Source organism: Condylura cristata, unplaced genomic scaffold, assembly GCF_000260355.1.
Source record: "Condylura cristata isolate star-nosed mole 26May11 unplaced genomic scaffold, ConCri1.0 scaffold00001, whole genome shotgun sequence".
NCBI classification, from domain to species: Eukaryota; Metazoa; Chordata; class Mammalia; order Eulipotyphla; family Talpidae; genus Condylura; species Condylura cristata.
Window position 1 is genome coordinate 30,153,804 of NW_004567102.1, and position 21,855 is coordinate 30,175,658.

General features: G+C 33.4%; 1 protein-coding gene across 1 annotated transcript in view; it reads left to right on the plus strand.

Annotated features, from left to right (window-relative positions):
* The window catches only part of MYO6 (myosin VI), a 114,994-nt gene that overhangs the window by 66,345 nt on the left and 26,794 nt on the right, over window positions 1-21,855 (plus strand). The window contains exons 10-20 of the mRNA XM_004673635.2: window positions 688-768; window positions 3,129-3,309; window positions 5,666-5,810; window positions 6,466-6,623; window positions 7,951-8,042; window positions 10,209-10,281; window positions 12,005-12,132; window positions 15,567-15,662; window positions 15,970-16,143; window positions 19,508-19,546; window positions 21,149-21,242. Of these exons, the coding sequence (XP_004673692.1) occupies window positions 688-768; window positions 3,129-3,309; window positions 5,666-5,810; window positions 6,466-6,623; window positions 7,951-8,042; window positions 10,209-10,281; window positions 12,005-12,132; window positions 15,567-15,662; window positions 15,970-16,143; window positions 19,508-19,546; window positions 21,149-21,242 (1,261 nt within the window). The remainder of the gene's footprint in view (window positions 1-687; window positions 769-3,128; window positions 3,310-5,665; window positions 5,811-6,465; window positions 6,624-7,950; window positions 8,043-10,208; window positions 10,282-12,004; window positions 12,133-15,566; window positions 15,663-15,969; window positions 16,144-19,507; window positions 19,547-21,148; window positions 21,243-21,855) is intronic.

Genomic DNA, 21,855 nt, shown 5'->3' on the forward strand with positions numbered 1-21,855 from the left:
GTGATTTGAATAATGATGGTTAATAAACCAAATATTGTAATTTATATATAGTCAATATTGTCAATAAATACATTTTGAAGAACTGATTCTCAAAGCCATACATGAAGCAACTCAAAGATAATATTTGTTAATTATTAAGCCACAATGTGAGTATATATTTTATAGTATAATCGTTATTACCTGTAGTACTTATAAACTTTATTTTAAATAAGATATTTGACAGTGAAAAGATTAAAAGCTTTAAGCACAGGAAAACCTTATGGTATTTGGTTTTTATATTAATTATTTGACTTATCCTGCTTTCAAAAATTAGGACTTTTAAGACCCCTGGTTTTATTAGTAGGACATATGAAATAAAGAAATAGCCACAAGAAACAGTTTTAACTATGCATGGTAAGGGATGTTAATTAGAATTATTAAGCAGTGTATATTGAATCATTGGGTGTATGCCTGAAACTAATATGATGTTAAATGCCAGTTATATAGCTCAGTAAAAATTAACAACAAAACAAGGGAAATAAAAAAATCTTTTAAGAAAAAGTAACAGTTTTCAATTGAGAAATTAAATTATACCACGGTTATATTTAGAAAATATTTATGATTAGCAATATCTGATAAGTTGTGTTTTCTCCTGTATTATTTTCTTATGAATCATTTATTAATTATATTTAATTTTTTTAATCATAGTACTTAAACCGAGGCTGCACTAGGTACTTTGCTAACAAAGAAACCGACAAACAGATTTTACAGAACCGAAAAAGTCCTGAGGTATAGTAGACTTTTTTGACTTTTTTATTTAATTAAAACTTTAAATAAAAAAAAATATGCTCAAGGAGATATTATGTTTTTTATTTTGGAACCCAAATAATTTTTCCTATTTTTAGGACTGTACTTAAAAAACAAAATGCTGCAAATCCACACCTTTCTCACAGTGAAATGCTTTATGCCTCTGTTGGTATCTGCCAAAGTCACAAGTTCTGTTTCTTCTTGGCTAGTTTCAATGTCCTGCTCTTTTCTCATTTTTCTCAGCATGACAGCATTAAATTGTGCGAGAATTATTTATTGTTAACCTTTTTGAAATTTACTGTCATAATAACCACTTGGTATTTAGTATAAAATAGATCTTTTATAATCTGTAATTTATTGTCCACTGGATTGGGACAAGAAATAGAGTAAGCATTATTATGCAAATAGTGCTTATATAGTGTTGTATTTCTCTTTAAAACATTATTGAAATATTATGAAAGTGTATATATAGATCTTTTTAATTAAATTGTTGTATTTCTAGGACTAATTAGATATGATTGTACTATTTAGTATTATTTTCAAAACATTAAGTTCCTATGTTTTTGAGTGCTAATTAATTTTATTTATTCAGGGAACTTAAATAATGACCTAAATTAGAATTAAGTATTAATACTAGTTTATATTATCTTTTTAAAATACTTAAGTATATTTTTAGTATACTCAAGTTTTAACACTACTGCATTTGTGAGTTGGATTTTTATGACATTTTCAATATGGGTGAGATAAATTGTTTTTTATATGTTCATAGAAAACAACAAGAATTAAGTAAAAATTCTCATTTTGAATCCTAAGCAGATGAACCTACAGTTATTTTTTTTTAGGTTAACATTTTATCTGTCATTTTATACACAGATGTCTGAATTAGAAACCATAAACTTTATGCCACAGCCATAGTTGGAACAATAAGATGTGACAAAATTTATTATGATATGTTCCTTTGTCACCTTATGTTTTTTATAAGCATCATTAAAATATAGAGATTGTATCACTTTCACTAAGCTAATAGAGACATTTCTTACGTGGGCTTTGCAGTTCCTCTGAAGAAAAAAAATACATAGGGCCTTTAGGCCTGGGAAAACTGAGCAGAGAGGAAAGAAACTGGATTTTACTCTTCAAAAGGGGGAACATGTACTTTGTACTCTCCTGAGGAGGAAAAAAAATGTACTGCTTTTGATTCTAGAGTCTGCATAATTTGTCAGGAATCTTATTTATATTATGGATTATATGTATTATATACATGTACATATATGTGAACAATGGATTCATTAATATGTTTAAATTACTTTTTATGTTGTCTTTACCAGGAGGATAAGGTGACCATTTTGACTAATTAGATCCTTTTGAATGTCTTTAAGCTATGTGTAATTTTTAAGACAATGTAGTATTTTTAGTCTGTCATTTGATTAGACAATTTTTAAATGCAGTAACTACAATACAAGACTAAAAATTCTACATGGTAGATGTTTTCTGTTAGTTTTGGCTGCATGTAATTGTTTACTTTGCTTTTTTTTGTTAAGAATAAAAGTAAATTTCTTTAGAGATTTTCCAGAAATTCCACTCAGGCATAATTAAACATTTTAAAGAGTTTTGTAGAAAGGTAATCACAACTTTAGCTGCAAAGCCAAATTGACAATTGGAGGAAAAATGTCTCTTTGAGTCATCCTTCATGGCCAATTATTTTGATACTCTGTTACCTAATGTTTAATTTTGCTAATTCAGTCTCAAATTCTGGAAAATTCCTAGCCCAATCTCCATGCCCAGAAACTTTTATTTTTTCTCCTTCTGGTTTCTTTAGGCCTGAGTTGCTTCAATTTTAATGAGCTTGTTGTAGTTTTAAGAAATGATTGCTTTAGATGCAAGTTCTTTTAGGGAAGAAAGTGATTTTTCTCTTTATTTTTTTCTGAAGTGTTTTCAGTCATTGCATAAATTCTTGAACTAAGCATAGTGCTTAGTAACATACCATATATACAGTTACACAGAAAGATTTAAAAAATAACTCTTAGAAAAACATTTATTAGCCTTTCTACTATTTACTGCTGCTGAATATTGGTGCATTAATAGGTACGTTGTAACTAAAGAATAATGCTCAATCATCACTTAAAATTTATAATAGATTCATATTTAGATGAAGGAAATATTGCAGATAGATCCTGTGTACATTTTGTCCATATATTCAGTTTTTGAATGTGTGAGAATACTAAAAATTTTCTGTTGACACAGTTTTATTTTTGCATGTTATATAGTGCATTAGTAGACCTTCTATGGTTGTTTTAATATACTAAATGTAAAGGCCATTTAATTGACTTGTTTTTATTTTGTAGTATCTTAAGGCAGGTTCTTTGAAAGATCCACTGTTAGATGACCATGGAGATTTCATTAGAATGTGCACAGCCATGAAAAAGATTGGTTTGGATGATGCGGAAAAGCTTGATCTGTTCCGAGTAGTAGCTGGTGTCTTGCACCTTGGAAATATTGATTTTGAGGAAGCTGGCAACACTTCAGGTTTCTTTGTTTTTGTTTTGCTTTAAAGAAGAGTGAAATTGGAAATTATTTCATTTCCTTGTTACATATAAATTGAATCTGCTTATTTATAATTTGGTCAATACCCTGAAGTTTCTAGAATATCCTGTATTATGGTGAATCTTACTGTCAGTAATCATCATGAGTCCGGTTTTAAACAAATAAGTGATACTGGTGGGGAGTAAATTTTTAAGTATCTTATGGTGAATACATAGCTGTAACTACCACTATAGTTACAGTTAAATTTTCCAACTAACACTAGACTTTACCAATAAGTGAGCAAAATAATTGTCTACCACATATATTTTTTAAAGATTTATTTATTTATGCATACAGAACTGGGGTGCAGGCCAGGGGTACAGGCCAGAGTTGCAGGGACAGTGAGAGGATTCACCAGAGACAGAGTGGGGAACAGAACAGGCAGATCGACAAAATACACTGCTGAGGGGAGCAGCGGGCGGGTCAGGAGAAGTCTGCTGTGCCATGTGGTTCACCTCTAGGGGTGGGGATCGAACTCACACTGAAGCTGCTGTAGCTTGCTTACAGTGCTGCATTTTAACTTGTAGCGCCACAGAGATGGCCCATCTGCTATCTATTAAGGCATTTTGCCATTTTCTTCTGACTCATTGACTAAGCTGGATTGTTAATTAGGACAATTGAGTACATAAAAGTATATATACTTTACTAATGGGAAATGAAAATTAATTCAACTTTAAGCAAATTAAAGAGCATTTAAATGTCTGAATGATAGCTCCAAGTTATAAGTGTTTAGAGTTAAGTTCTCTCTGCAATTTCAAGTGTCTCTATGTAAAAAAAATTTATATAATCTTAAATTTGATTTATCAATACATGGGTTGCCAAACTGTGGCATATGGTCAAATCTCAATAACTGATTGCTTTTTGTAGAAAATGTTATTGGAACATATTCACACCTATTCATTTATGTTTGTGTAATGCTGGCTTTCATGATACAGTGATAGAGGTGAAAGGTGGTAATAGAAACTGCAGCTAGCAAAGGCTAAAGTCTGATTATTCTGAGAAAAAGATAGCAGCATTAATATATTATTTTAAAATTTTATACCCAGAAATGAGCTGAAAAAAATCAAAGGAATTATTGTGAGGACTATGGGTATCTTAGTGGTAGATGTGGTGTAGTAACATACATCTGAAAAGGTGCAAACTTATACCTCTGAATCATATTTGATCTTGTGTAGCCATGCTATTTCAATATAAAATATACAATAAAGAATATCCAAAAGCACAATTTAATGTAATAGTCAATAATTTGGACTTTAGATATCAGACACTCCTGAGCCTTGTTCTTTTTATTCATAAAATAGTGATGAAATAGTCCATGAGAAACACAATCACTAGCTATAAATGCATATGATGAAAGGGTTTAAGAGGAAGGAAAAACATTTAAAAAATACATTTACATGTGCATGACCCTTCATATACTGTATTTCATCATAAACATTGTAATTTAAACTTCATAAAGATAATGAGGTAGAGGATATTATTTCCATTTTATGGTAGTGTAGCCTGTGTAGAGGTAAATAATATAAGGAGACTGTAGATGTAAGAGCTGGGTGTCATATTCATTCCTCCTTGCTCCCAGTAGCTGAACCTTTCAAGGAATCCTGATCTGTGAATGAGCAGATTGAAATAGTCCTAATGACTTTCACATTCACTGTCCTGTAATGCTGATGGTTCAGTAACAGCAGATAAACCATAGTGTAATGTTTAAGGGGATATATGCTTTTGAGCCAGACTGCTTCTCTGTGTATACTTCCTGCTTATATGACTATGGACCAGGAACTTAATTTGACCTTTCCATGCCAGAGTTTCTGTAACAGTCCTGACTTTGTGGAGGTAGTACATAAAACCCCTCACACATGTACACACACATGTGCAAGAGCCAGAGCAGAAGAGAGAGAGAGGAAATATCCATGTATTTCACAAGACTGTCTTAAATCATTTGAACTAAAATTACTCCGGAATCTGCAATTTTAACAAGGCACCATATTTCTCCAAAGGTAGAGAGTATTAATAAGGATTATAATTCAATACCAGTATATTTTACTTGCAGGAGCATAGAAAAGTGAAAACAGTTAACAGATTACTATTGATAGACTGGAAAGATTATATCATGAACTGCCTTGAATGAGAGTCTGCCTTTTACCTTGGCAGTGTGAGTGTCTAATAATGATGGCAAATCTAAAGTTAAAAATAAGCCTATCTATTCCATGCTTTTATATAAGTGAGAGGTACTTCTAGGAAATAGGGCTTGAAAATCTGGCTTAATAATGAGTCTCAAATTAAAATATATTTTCATTAGGCGGCTGTAATCTGAAGAATAAATCTACTCAGTCACTGGAATATTGTGCTGAATTACTGGGTTTGGATCAAGATGATCTTCGTGTAAGTTTAACTACAAGAGTCATGCTAACAACAGCAGGGGGCACCAAAGGAACAGTTATAAAGTAAGTTCCTTAACTCATTGTTCTGGAAAAATCCTGTCTGTAGTTTGTCCAGATATTTTCTGAGAATACTAAGATTTAAATGCATGATTTACTGCATGATTCTTTCTTTTCATTCTAATGTTCTTGAGAGATTCAAATTCTGTCCTTTATTATCTACCATATAATTAAACCCTGACTTCCATAGCTGTCAAAGCTGTTCCTTGCAGACATGGTACATGAAACAAATTTGAAATCTGTACATTAAGAGAGAAGCTTGCTTTTATACAACTATGAAAAGACAAGGAGATTATGTTAATATTTGTCTTTAGGCAACAAGTTTTTTCAATGTTTCAGAATTGTACTTTTTTGAGAATAATTTTAATAATGAGATGTAATTCACATGAGTCATTATTTTTAGAATGATCAGTAGATTTTTTTTTTTGAGCCCAAGTAATTTACTCAATAATAGATTTTTTTTATCTAATTGCAGGTAATTCTCTTAGTTCTTATAGTATTCTACTTAACCCTTTATGTATCTATTCACAATTGACTTTTTGTAACTGTTTGTTTTTTTTCTTCATATTGAATATATTTATATGTACTTTGCCCTTGGGTAACTAGCCTACACTCATAAAATATTACTGTAAGAATTTTGATTGGTATACTTCTTTTACAGGGTGCCACTGAAAGTGGAGCAAGCAAACAATGCTCGTGATGCCTTGGCAAAGACTGTCTATAGCCATCTGTTTGATCATGTGGTGAACAGAGTAAATCAGTGTTTTCCATTTGAAGCATCATCCTATTTTATTGGAGTCCTAGACATTGCTGGTTTTGGTAAATATAGTTTCATTTGTGACTTGTTTTTGTTTGATCTCATTCCATTCAATTTTTTTAAACTTTTTCTCCCATAATATCTTTCACTGGCTGTATTTTCTGTTCTATCTCTTACCTCCATTTCATTTCATAATATGATTTTAATAGCAAATGCTAAAAATAAAGAAGGAAAGGCTTCTGGGTTTTGATCACACTAATGCTGAAAATATTTGAAACATTGACTAAAAGCACTATATTTAGGGGCTGTCTCTGTATTCTCAAATGAATACAGGTGAATAAGGATAAAATTTTGGGCTGCTGGTAAGGGGGATAAAGTCAATACAATTACTGGTAACAGTGTAGAACAGAGTACAGGTTGACCTAGCAGACAGGCTGACTTCATTACTACATGTAAAAATTAATCATAATTATCAACAGATAGCTTTTCCCATTTAATCGCCCTTCCAGTTAGTAAGATTTAAGGATAAACATTGGAGAATAGATGCAGAATTATTCGACTAGGAATGAAATATATCACCAAAATCTGAGTACTGCTTTGTTCTGAATGATTCTGCTGTAAACATCTCAGAGTAAATTGGATTATTATTTTTTTTAAAACTGGACTTTATCAGTGTGAAGTGGGTGTTCTGACTCTGTGGGAGTGATATTTTCTTCCTTTGTAGCTTGTTTACCTTTGCCAAAGAAAGGTATGAGTGTTTATATTTTGGGAGGGGCAGTTTTATCACATAACCTTTTATACCATATAACTTTTTATAAAAGCTAGAGAAACACTTATTACTGACTTAAGATTTCACAGTCTTAGATACTTGCTTCCTGGTCTGTACCAGCTTTGGCATATCACCTGCCTACTCACAATCCTAACATTTTAGTACTATAGGGAACCTAGAGATAGAGTAATGTATTCCATTAATTTTAGAAATGTGTTAGTGTCCATCACTTTTTTTTCTGTGTATTTACAGATTACAGACAAAAAGTCTTCTAAAGTGTATTTACATCATTTTTTTGTTCTTTAACTTAGGTTGCTTTAACTCCTGTACATTAAAAATTTGTTACAGTGGGCTTATATTTTATATCTTTTATTATATGACATTTATCTCATGTGACAAATAGCTTTTTTATGGAAAGAGCAAGGTATCTTTAATACTTACTTTAATGCCTAACAAAATTTAAATCTTAAGATAAGAGCATATGGGGAGTTTAGAGCAATTATATGTATTTTTACTGAATCTTAAATTAGTCATTGATACAATAAAATTTTATTCCAAGATAAATTTATAACATAAAGTTAATCTCATGGTGACTCTTAATTCTGGTTTTATATTTTCAGAGTACTTTGAACATAACAGCTTTGAACAATTTTGTATCAACTATTGCAATGAAAAACTTCAGCAATTTTTTAATGAAAGGATCCTGAAGGAGGTAATTGCCTTTGGAATTTAGATTTAAGAACTGCAACAAATTATTTAGACTTCAAGGAACAGAATTGTGCCAGTTACCCTGACTGATGGGTAAAATGTAAGATACCCCAGGGGACCATAGATGCCCGATATAGGCCTCACTGGCTTAACCGTTGCTCAGACATAGCAAAAGTGATAATGGTACGGTTGGAGCTTAGAGACCCAATAAAAACTCTAGTAGGTACCTCAGGAATGAAGATCTATTACCTCTTACTTGGTGGCTTTTTCTAGACAAACTCCTGCTGCTTTTTCTGGTTCTATTAATCTGTTCCTGCAACTGCCTCCTGTGTTTTTACTTTCATCCCAGACCTTGGCATCTACCACCCTTCTTCTGTATCTGTTTCTACTTACTCTGCATGCTTGCTACCTGCTTGCCAGCCCTCTGTATGTGGCAGGAATCTTACACAGTTGGGAAAATTGGTGGGCCCATTGATCTGGAGAGCCTCTGGTACACTCATGTGTCTCTGTGAATGGTGTGCCATTGGCCAGATGTAAGTTTCTGACCCAGTAAAGAACTTCCTGCCACTGCTGCTAGTGAGTAACAATGGGTGTGGCTGACACCCAGTCTAGGAAAAGTACTTTATCATTCTTTAACATGCAGAGTAAGTAAAGGGGGGGTTGGATCAGTTTGTTTGTGATTAGATTTACCATTTCCTCCATTCTGTTCAAGTTTTTCAGTATTTTCCTGCCCAAACCCTTAACTTCACCTTTGAGCTTTGTGACATAAGTTTTACTGGTTGAAGATAGTCATGTTAAAAAGGAACTCAGAAATAATCTAGTGTGTCCATTTATTTTACAAATGAAGGAACTACTTTCCAGAATAGTTCAGTGACTTCTGTAGGTCTGGACTTAACCTTTCTGGCTGCTGGGATACAATACTGTTTTCTCTTAGTTTAGCACAGCTGTTCTGTAAGTTCTGCTCCCACTGGATAGACTTGAAATGTGACATACTTTACTTTCTATTCTCACTCCACTCATCTCTCTCTATTTTTATTCTGCTTTCATCTTTATGGGCATCTCAGCACATTCCAGCTTTTTTATATTTTATATGTATATTACATTTAAACCAAAGCTGGAATAAACAGGTAAAATAAGTACTTAATCAGTTGGGATAGTTTCATTCGAGAGGTTTTACCCAGCCACATTAGTTCTTCATTACCTCATGAAGTGATTCTCACTGAACACATTCTAATTCTTCCCTTCATGTCAGTGCAGCTAACTAGAAACTTCATAAAGAGAAAACACTATCATAGTTTATGTTAACTTTTGTAACTGTTCTTTAAAATAAATTTAGGGCCCTCCCTGGTGGCGCAGCGGGTTAAAGCACAGCACTGAGAAGCTAAAGCCACTTCCGCATGAGTTCAATTCCCGCCTGCCCCGGAGGTGACCACATGGTGTGGCAGACCTCTCCTGACCCGCCCGCTGCTCCCCTCAGCAGTGTACTTCCTTGATCTGCTTATTCTGTTCCCAGCTCTGTCTCTGGTGAAGCCTCTCACCGCCCCTGAGCCTCTGGCCTGTACCCCAGTTCTGTATGCACAAATAAATGAATCTTTAAAAAAAAAAATTCTATAAAATAAATTTAGATTTCAAATTCAGTTTAGATTCAAGTGGATAATACCTTCTACAAAGTCAGAAAATGTCCAGTGTATCTCTTGGGAGGAAATACTTAAATATTCAGAAAAATCATTGAAACATACAGTAACCTTAAGTCCATTGAATAGCTCACACATCTATGATAAAGATTTGATAGTTGATAAAATCCATTTAAAAATTTAAGAAGGTAACAAACTTACATCTATAGACATGAACCTTGATTTATAAATTGTTATTCCACATTCTACTTATTTTCTGTTCATATTTCAAGAAAGTGTGCCTGTGTGCAGGAGGGACATTTCCACATATGTCAGTCATATGTTGGCTTTTAAATTTTTTATTCCATCTTGCTTTAAGGGCAAGAATTTTTTAACCCCTAATGTTTTGTGGGACTCTTCAGCTCCCAAACAAGTTGGTATAAGCCTTATATTCTGACTAGTCAGTAAATGTTATGATCAGAAATGGCACAAAATGGTCAGTCTGTTTCATGCCACACAGTATTTCTATGTCTTTAATTATAGTTATTTAATCTTAGGAACAAGAACTGTATCAAAAAGAAGGCTTAGGCGTTAATGAAGTGCATTATGTGGACAATCAGGACTGTATAGGTATGTATTTCTTTACTCAACTTTTGGGAAATACCGGAAAATATAGTAAATGTTTTTACTAGTAATTTTTCAGTGCTGTGATTGATGTGGGACTAGAATCTGTGGTGTTTCAGAAAGGTTGTATTTTTGGAGTAAAGGTGGAAAGAAGGTTATTATTTTCTACCAAAACATCAAATTCAGTAGTGTAAAAATTTTCCTAAAATTTCTTCTGTTTATTGTGATTAGTATTTTCTTTCTTAAACAGCAAATGTGGATAAATAAATAAGGCAAGTGAATTGTTTAAGCAGTGAAGGGGCTTATTATCTCCTCTGAGATGGTTCATAGTTTAGCTAAGGTTCCAAGTGAGGTTCTTCAGGCACTGCTGTTCTACAGCTCTTCTGGTCTGTTATGTGTGCTTTGGCAGCAACATCTCTCTGGAAGCAAGCTACCTCAGGAGTTCCATGTGCCACATCCAAATAATACGTTGCACTAGGAGAACAGGGTCTCTGTTTTTCTTGTCAACCTTTATCGGAAAGACACTTGTCTTTTTCTCTACTGAGCTAGCAGTCAGTGTTCCATTTTTGCTCCCATCCAACCTCTAAAATCATCTTTTGGGTATGCCCTCTCTTGTATTAGCTTTTGATTTAATAATTCATATGTTTGAACTTGACAAGATAGTATTAAATAATGATACTACTTTACATTTGTGTAACTTTTCAAAGCATTTTCATACCCTTCTAAGCCAATTCAATATTTCTTTCATACCCCTCCTTTCTCACCTCCTCAGTGTCTTTGTGTATATCTCGGGTCAAACTTTTCTCCTCCCATTTATTTTACAGTCCACTTTCATATCCTTCTACTGTTATCAGAATACTTTTATTTATAGCTCAGTTTACCATGCCTCATTTTACCACCCATAATTCTTTTTTTAAATAATATAATAGTTTTTTTTTTTTTACATTATTTTGTGCCTTTTCCATCACAGTTGTAATCTCCATGGGCTTCCCATCACCAAATCACCCATGTGCCATCACCATAGTCCATGCACTCACTTTCCTTACCCCCATTTTTTATCCTATTCCCCACTCTACCCCCATAAAATGTCTCTAGTATATAGTTGTTCATTATTATTACTATTTACTCCCCTTGTCCTTTATACTCCTGCTATGAATGAAACCACATAGTATTTTTCCTTCTATTTCTGGCTTATTTCACTAAGCATGAACCCTTCCAGCTCCACCATGCTGCTGCAAAAGGCATGTGTTTATCTTTTTTGATTGCTGAGTAATATTCCATTGTGTATATGTACCACATCTTTTTAATCCAGTCATCTACTTTTGGGAATTTGAGTTGATTCCATGTCTTTCCTATTGTAAATATAGCAGCAATAAAAGTGGGAGTGTGGGTGTCATAATTCATTTTTAACTTAGATAGCAATCTGGAAGAATAGGGATTTTTAGTTTCTTAATCTCTCACCCTTGCTTACAAATGGGCTGGTTACTGCATTAGTCACTTTCTTTCTGAGTTGTTCTTCTAAAACTTGTGTTAAATAGAGGATGTAACTTTCTAATAAATTGCCAGATTTGAAATGAAATTCATCTGCTCTCAGCTTTTTAGAGACTATTTATAGGATAGGCTACATTGTTTCTAACCAATTTTTAAAATTTTCCATCATAAAAATTGTGCATGTATCTTTAAAATGGTGTAATACATACTTTACCATATTTTGTCTTTTTTGAAATAGACTTAATTGAAGCAAAATTAGTGGGAATACTGGATATTCTGGATGAAGAAAATCGTCTTCCCCAGCCAAGTGATCAACACTTTACATCTGTTGTTCATCAGAAGCACAAGGACCATTTCCGACTCACTGTGAGCTTGCGATTCTAAAATTGAGACTCAGTGGTAGGAAAAGAAACCTTTAAAAAATATGTCCTAGGTAATAACTATAAGATCATTCAATAATTAGAATCAGAAGCTATGGAAGACTTGGAGCAACCATGATTTTCCAGCTTATCTTCTGACATGTATATATAAAACACATATATATGTGTAAAATATTTAGAAAGGTTTATTTGCATCTGGCACTGGTGGGGAAGGAAGTGGGACCAAAAACTGGGAGGTAAGAACACAAGTTGACTATGGTGATGGTGCATGGTGATAGTTCTGTAGGGCTATACCTCAGGGAAGAGTATGATATGATGTAAAAATGAGCAATGATATAAAAAAAATACCTAGTACATTGCTTAATACATTAAAAGTAGAAAGATTTATCAGCTGCTGTAATTCCCCCCTGAAGCACAGTGCCCATCATCAGTTGCTTTATTTTGTGTCTTGATTGTGATCACATTCAGAGGTTAGCAACTAGAATCACAGGCACATTTGTGAGACCAGCAGTCAAAGTTATAACTTAATCTGACTGGTGGATGCAGTCCAAACCTGTACACTGTAGTGATGAGCCATTTCATTTTGGTGCCCTTTCCAAGAGAGTTCTGAATGGGAAATACACTCAGAGAGGGGAATAGAAGTGGAAGCAATAGAAGAATTAGTGAAGGAAACCAGACCAAAGGAATCAGGAGAAATAAATGAGAAGTGCATTTCTTAAAGGACCAGAAGGTCTGGTTCACTGAACTGCTCTTGAGTCATAGAGCTTTACTTAAGTCCTTGTGAAAAACAGTAGAGAATTTTTTTCTACTTATTTCTCTTTATGTATTTTACATCATTTTCCAGTTCTGTATAGTTTGCTTTCTTCTCTCAGTTGTAGTCCCCATAAAATTTTTACCACCAAGTCATCTGTGAGCCATCACCCGCATCTCGTGTGCTCTTCCCTCTCCTGTTTTAATCCCTTCTCCTCCTCCCCTACTGAATATCTGTGATTTATAGTTCCCTGCTAGTTTTGTCTTTTTTTTCCCTGCAACGCCTTTGTTGATTCTCCTATATCCCTCCTGTAAGTAAAACCATCCAATTTTTTTTTCCTTCTGATTTATTTCACTGAGTGTAATTCTCTCTAGATCTATCCATGTTGCTACAAATAGCATGAGTTTATCTTTTCTGATTGCTGAGTAACATTCCACTGTGTAAATTTATACCATATGTTCTTGATCCAGTTATCTGTTTGGGGGCACTTAGATGGTTTCCACATTTTAGCTATTGTAAATAGTGCTGCAGTAAGCACAGGATTGCAGGTTTCCTTTCAAGTAAAATCTTTTGAGTAGATTCTTAGGAGTGGAATTGCTGGGTCAAATGGTATATCCATTTTTAGTGATTTGAGGCACCTTTATCCAACTTTGCATAGTGATTGCATCAGTTTGTTTTACCATCAACAACGTGAGGTCCTTTTTCTCTACATCCTCGCCAGCATTTGTTGTTGCCAGTTTTATTTTTTCATACGGACCATTCTCACTTGTGTGAGGTGGTATTTCACTGTGGGTTTGATCAGCATTTCTCTGAGTATAAGTAATGTTGAACATTTTTTCATATACTTGTTGGCCATTTGTGTTTCCTCTTGGAGAAGTGTCTTTTTAGCTGAACAGTAAAGCCATTCACCATGAGGCTGGACTGTGTGGTTTTTGAGCTGTTTTCTGAGTTCAGTTGATTCTCTGTCTATACAATTGACCCGTCTCACCTGAGGTAATACAAGCCTAAGCCTCTTTGTGCTCAGAAAGAGCCTACCTCGCACAAAGAGTATGGGTGTTAATTTCATACTTGAAGATAGGTGGTGTTCATCTTCCATTGAATAATGAAGGAAGAAGGAAGACAGAATAAAGAAAAAGAAAAGAAAACTTGCTTAGAAATGCAATTGCCTACTACTACTATTGTTCTGAGATTATAGCAAAGTATGACAGTATTTGCTGTGATGGATCAAGGAGCTTCAATAGATAGCAAGTATTCGTTTTTCCTTGCTAACTCAAGAATGAACTAACTCAGAAATATATTAGGCTAGTAATTTGGATGAATTTTCTGAAAAGTAGACGAGTTGTGTTCAGCTTCTGCAGTAGCTGGTATTCCTCAATGGCCTGCTTCCCTCACTTGGAGTTCTTCTGGATTCCTAAATATTCCTTGTAATGTGGAGCCTGTATCTCTTACTTCAATGGCAATAGAAAGAAAACAATATATATCTTGACAAAATATTTGCTAAGATTCCAGATACACATGTGTTGATCTAGTTATTCACTGCGCACTGGTCTCTGTTACATCGTCTTGGCAGCACCGTTTCTTTACCGAGAGTGTTGATTGTTGTTAGTCAGCAGAATTGTGATGAGGATCTCAGAGGCATTTGACTTCAAGGACAGCAAGTAAAAGCATCAGAAATGGGCTTTTGCCATTTTTTCTCAAAAGGGAACAAGAGCAAAAGAGTAAACCCTAATTTTTATAGACTGATGCTTTTGTTATATTTCTCCAGAAATAAAAGTCATAATAATCATTTACTGAACACTTAGCATGTACCAGGCACCATTCTTAGGATTTTATTTGGCTTATTTTCTTGGATCTTCAGAATGATTATCTGGGATAGATGCTGCAGGTATTCCCAAGCAAGAGAAGAGGAGATATGTGCAGGGAAATTATTGGCCTGCCGTGTATAACACGGTGAGGAGCTGCTCTGGTTTTACTCTGGAGTTCTCACCCTGCCTCAGGCTGATGTATTGCGTTGTACAGAGAAGAAACTCTGTGTGGCTCTCTTACCTGGAGAAAGCCTTACTAGCTTCCCAAGTCTTTATCTTTTTCATTTTTAAATGAGAGTATCTTTTTAAAACTTAGGTTATTTTGTAGGTCACATGTTGTCTTTTATGTGAAAGCATTCGGAAACTTAAATATGACATGCATATGGGATATTATAATTAGGTAGTACAGCCCTAAAATGATTTAATTTCTTTCATATAGGTTCAATTATCATAGATGAATGCCTCAGGATGTATTTTGATACAGTGGGCTATATGTACAAATCACCTGATGTAAATGGTATGAGGTTTGGGAGATTGAAGTTTTCCAGGTGATTCAAATTCAGCATTCACTGCCAAGAACCACTGCTTTATTCATAGGTAGTTAACTTTATAAAATGTCTACTTAGGTTTTGTAAGTACTTCTAATAATGATTTTTATTTACTTGTTTTTCCTTTCCTAAGAGATTTTATAACCAAATATTTGCTGCATCTCACTGGTTCTCTTAAGACTCACTAGATGTTTTAAAAAATAATTTGTGAAAATTACTTTTATAATTTTAAGTTTTTATATCCCATGTGTTTTCTAAATAAAATTTTGCAACATATTTTTATAACTTAATAACTGATAAGTGTATTGTTTTTCAGATTCCCAGAAAATCTAAGCTGGCAGTTCATAGGAACATCAGGGATGACGAAGGCTTCATTATCAGGCATTTTGCAGGAGCAGTGTGCTATGAAACAGTGAGTAACTTTTACTGGGATGTTGAAGCTGGAATTTTTAATGTGATAAACTTTAGCCCCAGATGGCTGTTTGCATTTACGTATAATAAGTTGAGTTCCTCCGTATTCTTGCTACATTTGGTGTACTCAATGTCCAGTGACTGGTGGTGACTGTATTGGACAATGCAGATTGAGAACATTCTATCATCCCAGAAAGTTCTGTTGGATAATGCTGCCTTAACAGATATTGTCACCAGGTGAATGAAAACATTTGTTTGCTTTATTTCATTTTATTTGTTGGTTTATTTTTATTTGCTTTATTTTTCAGACCCAGTTTGTGGAGAAAAATAATGATGCCTTGCATATGTCTCTTGAATCCTTAATATGTGAATCCAGGGATAAGTTTATAAGGGAATTATTCGAATCATCCACAAATAATAACAAAGATACTAAACAAAAAGCAGGAAAACTTAGCTTCATCAGTGTGGGAAACAAATTTAAGGTATTTGTTTTACCTACATTATTTAAGAATTTTTAACTGAATTTAAAATATATTATCTAAATTCCACAGTAGGTAATATAAACCACTATCATACATCCCATGAATGAAGTTCAAACTCAGACCCTACTTGCTGGTATTTGTAAAAAAAAAAAAAATTAAAAAAAAAAAAAGCAAAGTAGGTATAGCAATCCTCCATACAGAAATGCTTATGATTTTATAAATGTGTTCTTTCTTGGTGCTTAACATATCTGATTGCTTCTCCTAATGTTCTTGCTTCTGCTTACTGTCTGATTGAACCTTCAAACCTTCTCTTTCCCACTTGTGTTTTCTGTTTCCTTCCTCATTCAGCAGTTTTGTTTTAGCCGAGTAGTCCAGCTCGGAATGGCTAGAGAGAACTAGTTGAGTTGAGAGGAAAAGCAGGCACAGCCAGGGGCTTCAGGTAAATGATCACCTTTGTGGACTCTTATTTATAGAATGGCTGTCATGTTAAAAAGAGGCTGGCTTAAGTTATGACTCAGTTTGTAATTCATTTTCAACCTGTTCTAGCTCACAATGCTCTATGAAAGTACTTATTACACTAAAACTTGTTTAAAGTTTTTGTAAAAGATAAGTGTGTAGCAAACCCTTCCAACTGCTTACATAACATTGAGAAACATTTCATTTTGGGCTAGGATTTATTCTTTGAGGTCTAACAAGGAATTGTCACATGATGTGTCAGAAATGGAACACTTGTTGCTAATTGACTGTAATTATTGAGCATTTAGATTTAGATATTTTGAGATAATTTAAAATTTTGGTGTCATAAGCTTAATGAGTAAAAAGTTTAATAAATAGAGCAAAGAAGCTGAATTAATTTCTTTTCATATTTCCATGAGGTATTGTTGTTTTACAAAAAACTCTTGTCTTTCATTTTATCTACTTTATAAATAATTAGCAGCCCTTAGTTAACAGAATACATTGATACTAAGAGTATAGGTGTCCTGAAATTTTTGTGGATTGAAATGGACTGAGTAACTAAAATGATATGTTTATAAAAGCTAGATTTTTAAAAGAGCTTAAACATAAATACAGGAAAAAATGTATATTTCCAGTAATTGATTAAAAAGTCTGTAACTTTATCATCAGTTAACAATCATTTATTATGAGTTCCTGATAGTCTTGAGCAATATTTTCCTTTAATTTGGATATTCTTAAATTTCTGAATAGACATACAAAGATTGATTTAAAGTGGTACTTTTAGTCTATATGAAATGGATATTACTCACTGCATGTTTTCCTACTAAAATTATTTCCTACTAAATTATTGTAATATTTTAAACAATATAAACAAAAGCAAAAGCATTCTTAAAATTCTTTGGATTAAAATATTATGTTGAGCCTTGAAATGTCTTAAAATTACATATATCTACTAAGATATATTTTGCATAGTAAACAGCTGAAAGCTATGAGTGATATTGTTAATAAAGTATTTCATTTATTTCCAAGGGTTTCTTTGAAATGAAATATTAGTATTTTAACTGTAGTAGAACAGCCTAAGCGAAATTATATCTGTGTAAGGCAAGAAAAATTACCCTGGTATTTATAATAGTAATATTTCAGTTCTCCAGCATCACTGAAAACCAAAGTTTTATACTCAAAAGTGACTGTTAGATTATTGAAACAGCATTTTTACTGTTGGTGTTTTAGAAGTAGTTTTTTTGATGGAAATCTAATTCTGTCATGTAGGAATATTTGTATTGTTAAAATATAAATAAAGCATAAGTTGCATGAGATGCCTTTATTTTATAAAGTATGTTCCTTGAAATTGACATTCTTCCCCTTTTTCTCAGATTATATTAGTTTATTTTTGCTGCTTCTACGCTTAATTTTTTTTTTCATTTTGGGGGTGAAATACTGAACTTATTAGTTACAGATTAAGAAGCATAGGCGTTGTGATAATTTTTCTTTCTGAATTGGTGGTTCTTATACTTGCTTTCAGTTGTGTGATAGTGCCGATTGATTAAAGCTGTCAGAATTCTGTCAACCAGTTTAGTGGGGTATGATTGTATTTTTTTTTTAAGCTTGTGAGAAATTCAGTCTATTTTGTTTAAAGACTTATTTATTTATGCATACAGAACTGGGGTACAGGCCAGAGACGCAGGGGAGGTGAGAGGATTCACCAGCAACAGAGTGGGGAGCAGGACAGGCCAACTGACGAAGTACACTGCTGAGGGGAGCAGCAGGCGGGTCAGCAGGGGTCTGCCACGCTATGTGGGGTGGAGATCGAACTCATGTTGAAGTGGCTTTAGCTTCTTACTGTCATGCGTTAACTGGCTGAGCCACTAGGGAGGGCAATTCAGTCCATTTTTATATAATAGGCCCATGTTGTCTGAAGTATACTAGTATCATGGGTTAGTGAATGAACTTCACTGTCAGGGCTATATTGAATTTTTGCTTTGCCATTATTGATTTCATGATCTTTGGCAAGTTATTTACCTCTTTCAGTGATTCACATTAATAAGAAGCTAGTAAAGTATCCTTAATTAGAATTGTGTGCACGTTAAACATGCCCCTGCAAGCTTTAAGCAGTGCCTGACTCGTAGAAACCATAAAGTATGTCCATTATTACTACTGTTAATTATAGCTATGATTGATGCAACATGTTAATTTAAAAATTAGCATCTTATTTGTCTTGTAAGCATTATAATAAAAGTCTTAGTATAAAATTGATATAAACATTTTATATAGTTTGCAGAAAAGAAAGCAAAAACATTGATGTAATCACTTAATATTATTAAAAATAGTGCTTATTGTCATTTTTTAAAAGAAAACTTCCCTTTTAAAAACAATTGAGGTGTGAAAGTTCAAAGATAGTAAAGAGGATTTCTGTAGCTAGGCAGGATAATTCATTTATGATAAGTGGTATGAAAAGCAATCCTCATACTATACCATTAGTGTATATTTTAGCTATATCTTCATTCTTGATGGAGTGTAACCCTACACTACACCATTCAAATGCTGTTCTGTTGATTTCTTATTGAGTGCGTCTCTACAATTTTAATTTGCTTTCTTCATAACCTGTACATTTTTCCTCATTCGCCTCACCTACAGGTGTGCATGTATGCTTTTTAGTTTCACTAATTTCAGCCTTTTAATTATACAAGTTCTGAATTAGTAAAATAAATTGTTGTCTGTGGCATTACATTAGTTATATATTTTGCATGACATTATCTATTAAGAGTTTCCATATCAGAAGTTGTTAAACTAATGTGTTGTTTGCCAATATTTTTGCATGTTATTTATTCTAATAAAGAGTTAATATTAACTTACTACATTGGATGCTTCTGCTTTTTGAAATAATAAGATGATTTCCTTTCTTCTACAGACACAGTTAAATTTGCTATTGGATAAACTTCGAAGTACTGTGAGTACAATTTTAAATATTCCTTTTAAAATGTAATTAATAATTAACCACATTAAAGGATCCTTTAATTAAGGATAGTAAATTTGGAATAAATAACTAGAAATTCAACTTAAATTTCTTTTACTAAAAATTTCAGTTTTTAAATTTTTTTTTTGCTTATGTTTGTTTTAATAAAAGGTCAAATATGTAGAGTCAAATTATTTTATAGATATGTAGAATTCTATGAATATTACTAAGGTATGTTGTAGTTTTAGGAGAGTAAAGATTATTAGTTATTATGGAGATGAATGTATGAAAAAATAAGCATAGTATTTTTACGTAATCAAAGTTTCCTAGGAGACTATCTTTGAACTAGACAACATAATAGTTTGCTCTATATTTTTTTAAAGGTTTATTTATTTATGCATATAAACTGGGATACAGGCCAGAGGTGCAGGGGTGGTGAGAGGATTCACCAGAGACACAGTGGGGAGAAGAACAGGACAACTGATGAAGTACACTGCTGAGGGGAGCAGCAGGCGGGTCAGGAGAGGTCTGCCACACCATGTGGGTCACCTCTGGGGCTGGGGATCAAACTCGTGCTGAAGTGGCTTTAGCTTCTTAGTGCAGTGCTTTAACCTACTGCACCAACAGAGAGGCCCTGCTCTATTTTTTTTAAATGAATTCATCATTGAAAGAAACTAGATATATGGTCAGATAAATTAAGACATTTTTAAAAGAAATTCACAGAACTTAACTGAGTACTCTTTCAATAGTCATCTTGATAAGTCTAGTATTTATTCTGTTGGTGTTTTGTTGCATAACTGTTTTGAAATTGTTAAGTTCTTGCAGTTCTTTTAAGAGCCAAACATCTTTAAAGACCAAAACTGATGAGGAGGGTATTTTATATTTATTCCCAAATGTAATGGTACTCAAAAAAGATGAGATTATTTTTGAGATTTCTAAGCATAAGCCATTTCTAAAATGTGTTGTATAAAGTTTTTGAAATGAGTACCATTGTTGAAATAATTATCCAGTGTTGCAAAGTGATTACTTTGAAGGGGAGCACATATTTGGATTTTAGTATATTAACTTCCTTGTGTGCCTGTCAGTGTTCTTTCTGCCTCATTCAAAATCTGATAACCAATTACAAATAAATGCCTTCCCCTGATGTTACAGCTGTTATTTTCCAGGCACCCTGAGAATGACCTGTCTTAGGAGGTATAATTTACTTCTTTCCTCATAGTGCATTTTGTTATCATAGAAGCATAGCCTATAAATACATTTAATTGTTAGGTTAAATCACATGGATAGCAGCTTATGAAATGTTATTAAAATATGTTAAAATATCTCACATAAGATAGCTATACATAAAATTTCTTCTTGACACTCTAAGTATTTTTCTAATAGGATTAGATATAATCCTGTATGTAATCTATAGTGCAGAAATTTACTCTAAGCCATAAATTACAAATTTGTGGTAAGAAAGTTTTAATTTCTTTAGTGACATTTCTAAAAATGCTCATACATTAATGCTTTTAAGCTCTAAAAATTGCTGGTATTCAAAGAAATAGAAAAATAATACCATATGTATTGTATCAAAAAGTACCTTTCTTTCACTAGGGAGCAAGCTTTATTCGTTGCATCAAACCTAATTTAAAGATGACAAGCCACCACTTTGAAGGTGCTCAAATTCTGTCTCAACTTCAATGTTCAGGTATTTCCATATTTTTGTAATCTATATAAAGGTATATAAGGAGACTTAGTTGATATACAACTGAATATGTTTAGTGTTTCCAAACAACACTTTTCTTGACTAATTTTAAGTACAATAATATTTTTGTCTTATATTTCTTTTAATTATAAGAAAGGCATGGCTGGCAAGTTGATATATGGTTTGTTGTGAATATAACATTTTATCACTGAGGTAAAATTCCTATGTTTTTTAACTGTAAACTTAGGTCTCCCTTAAGTGGACTGTTCACCTATGTTTTTCTTAGTCTTGCAGTTCATGTCTCATTCCCCACATAATAGGTCCACAGTTAGGTTATGATATCTTGCTACCCACTCCACCACTTGTGGGAAAAAAGAAAATGAAGTGAAGCAGTGTCTTCTACTCCTTGGGACTGTTACGCATTTGGTTAAACCAGCACTTCCTAAGCCTTGCCCTGCCACTTTCTGACTTAATCATAGAAGTTATAGGTACCAGGCTCCCTATTTTTCCTTTTTTCTATACCCATCCTCTGTCTTCCCATACTACACCTTTCCCCCAGGGCATCAGTGCCCTCTTTCCTGTTGAGCCAGCTCAGGCTCACGACATTTTCTTCAGC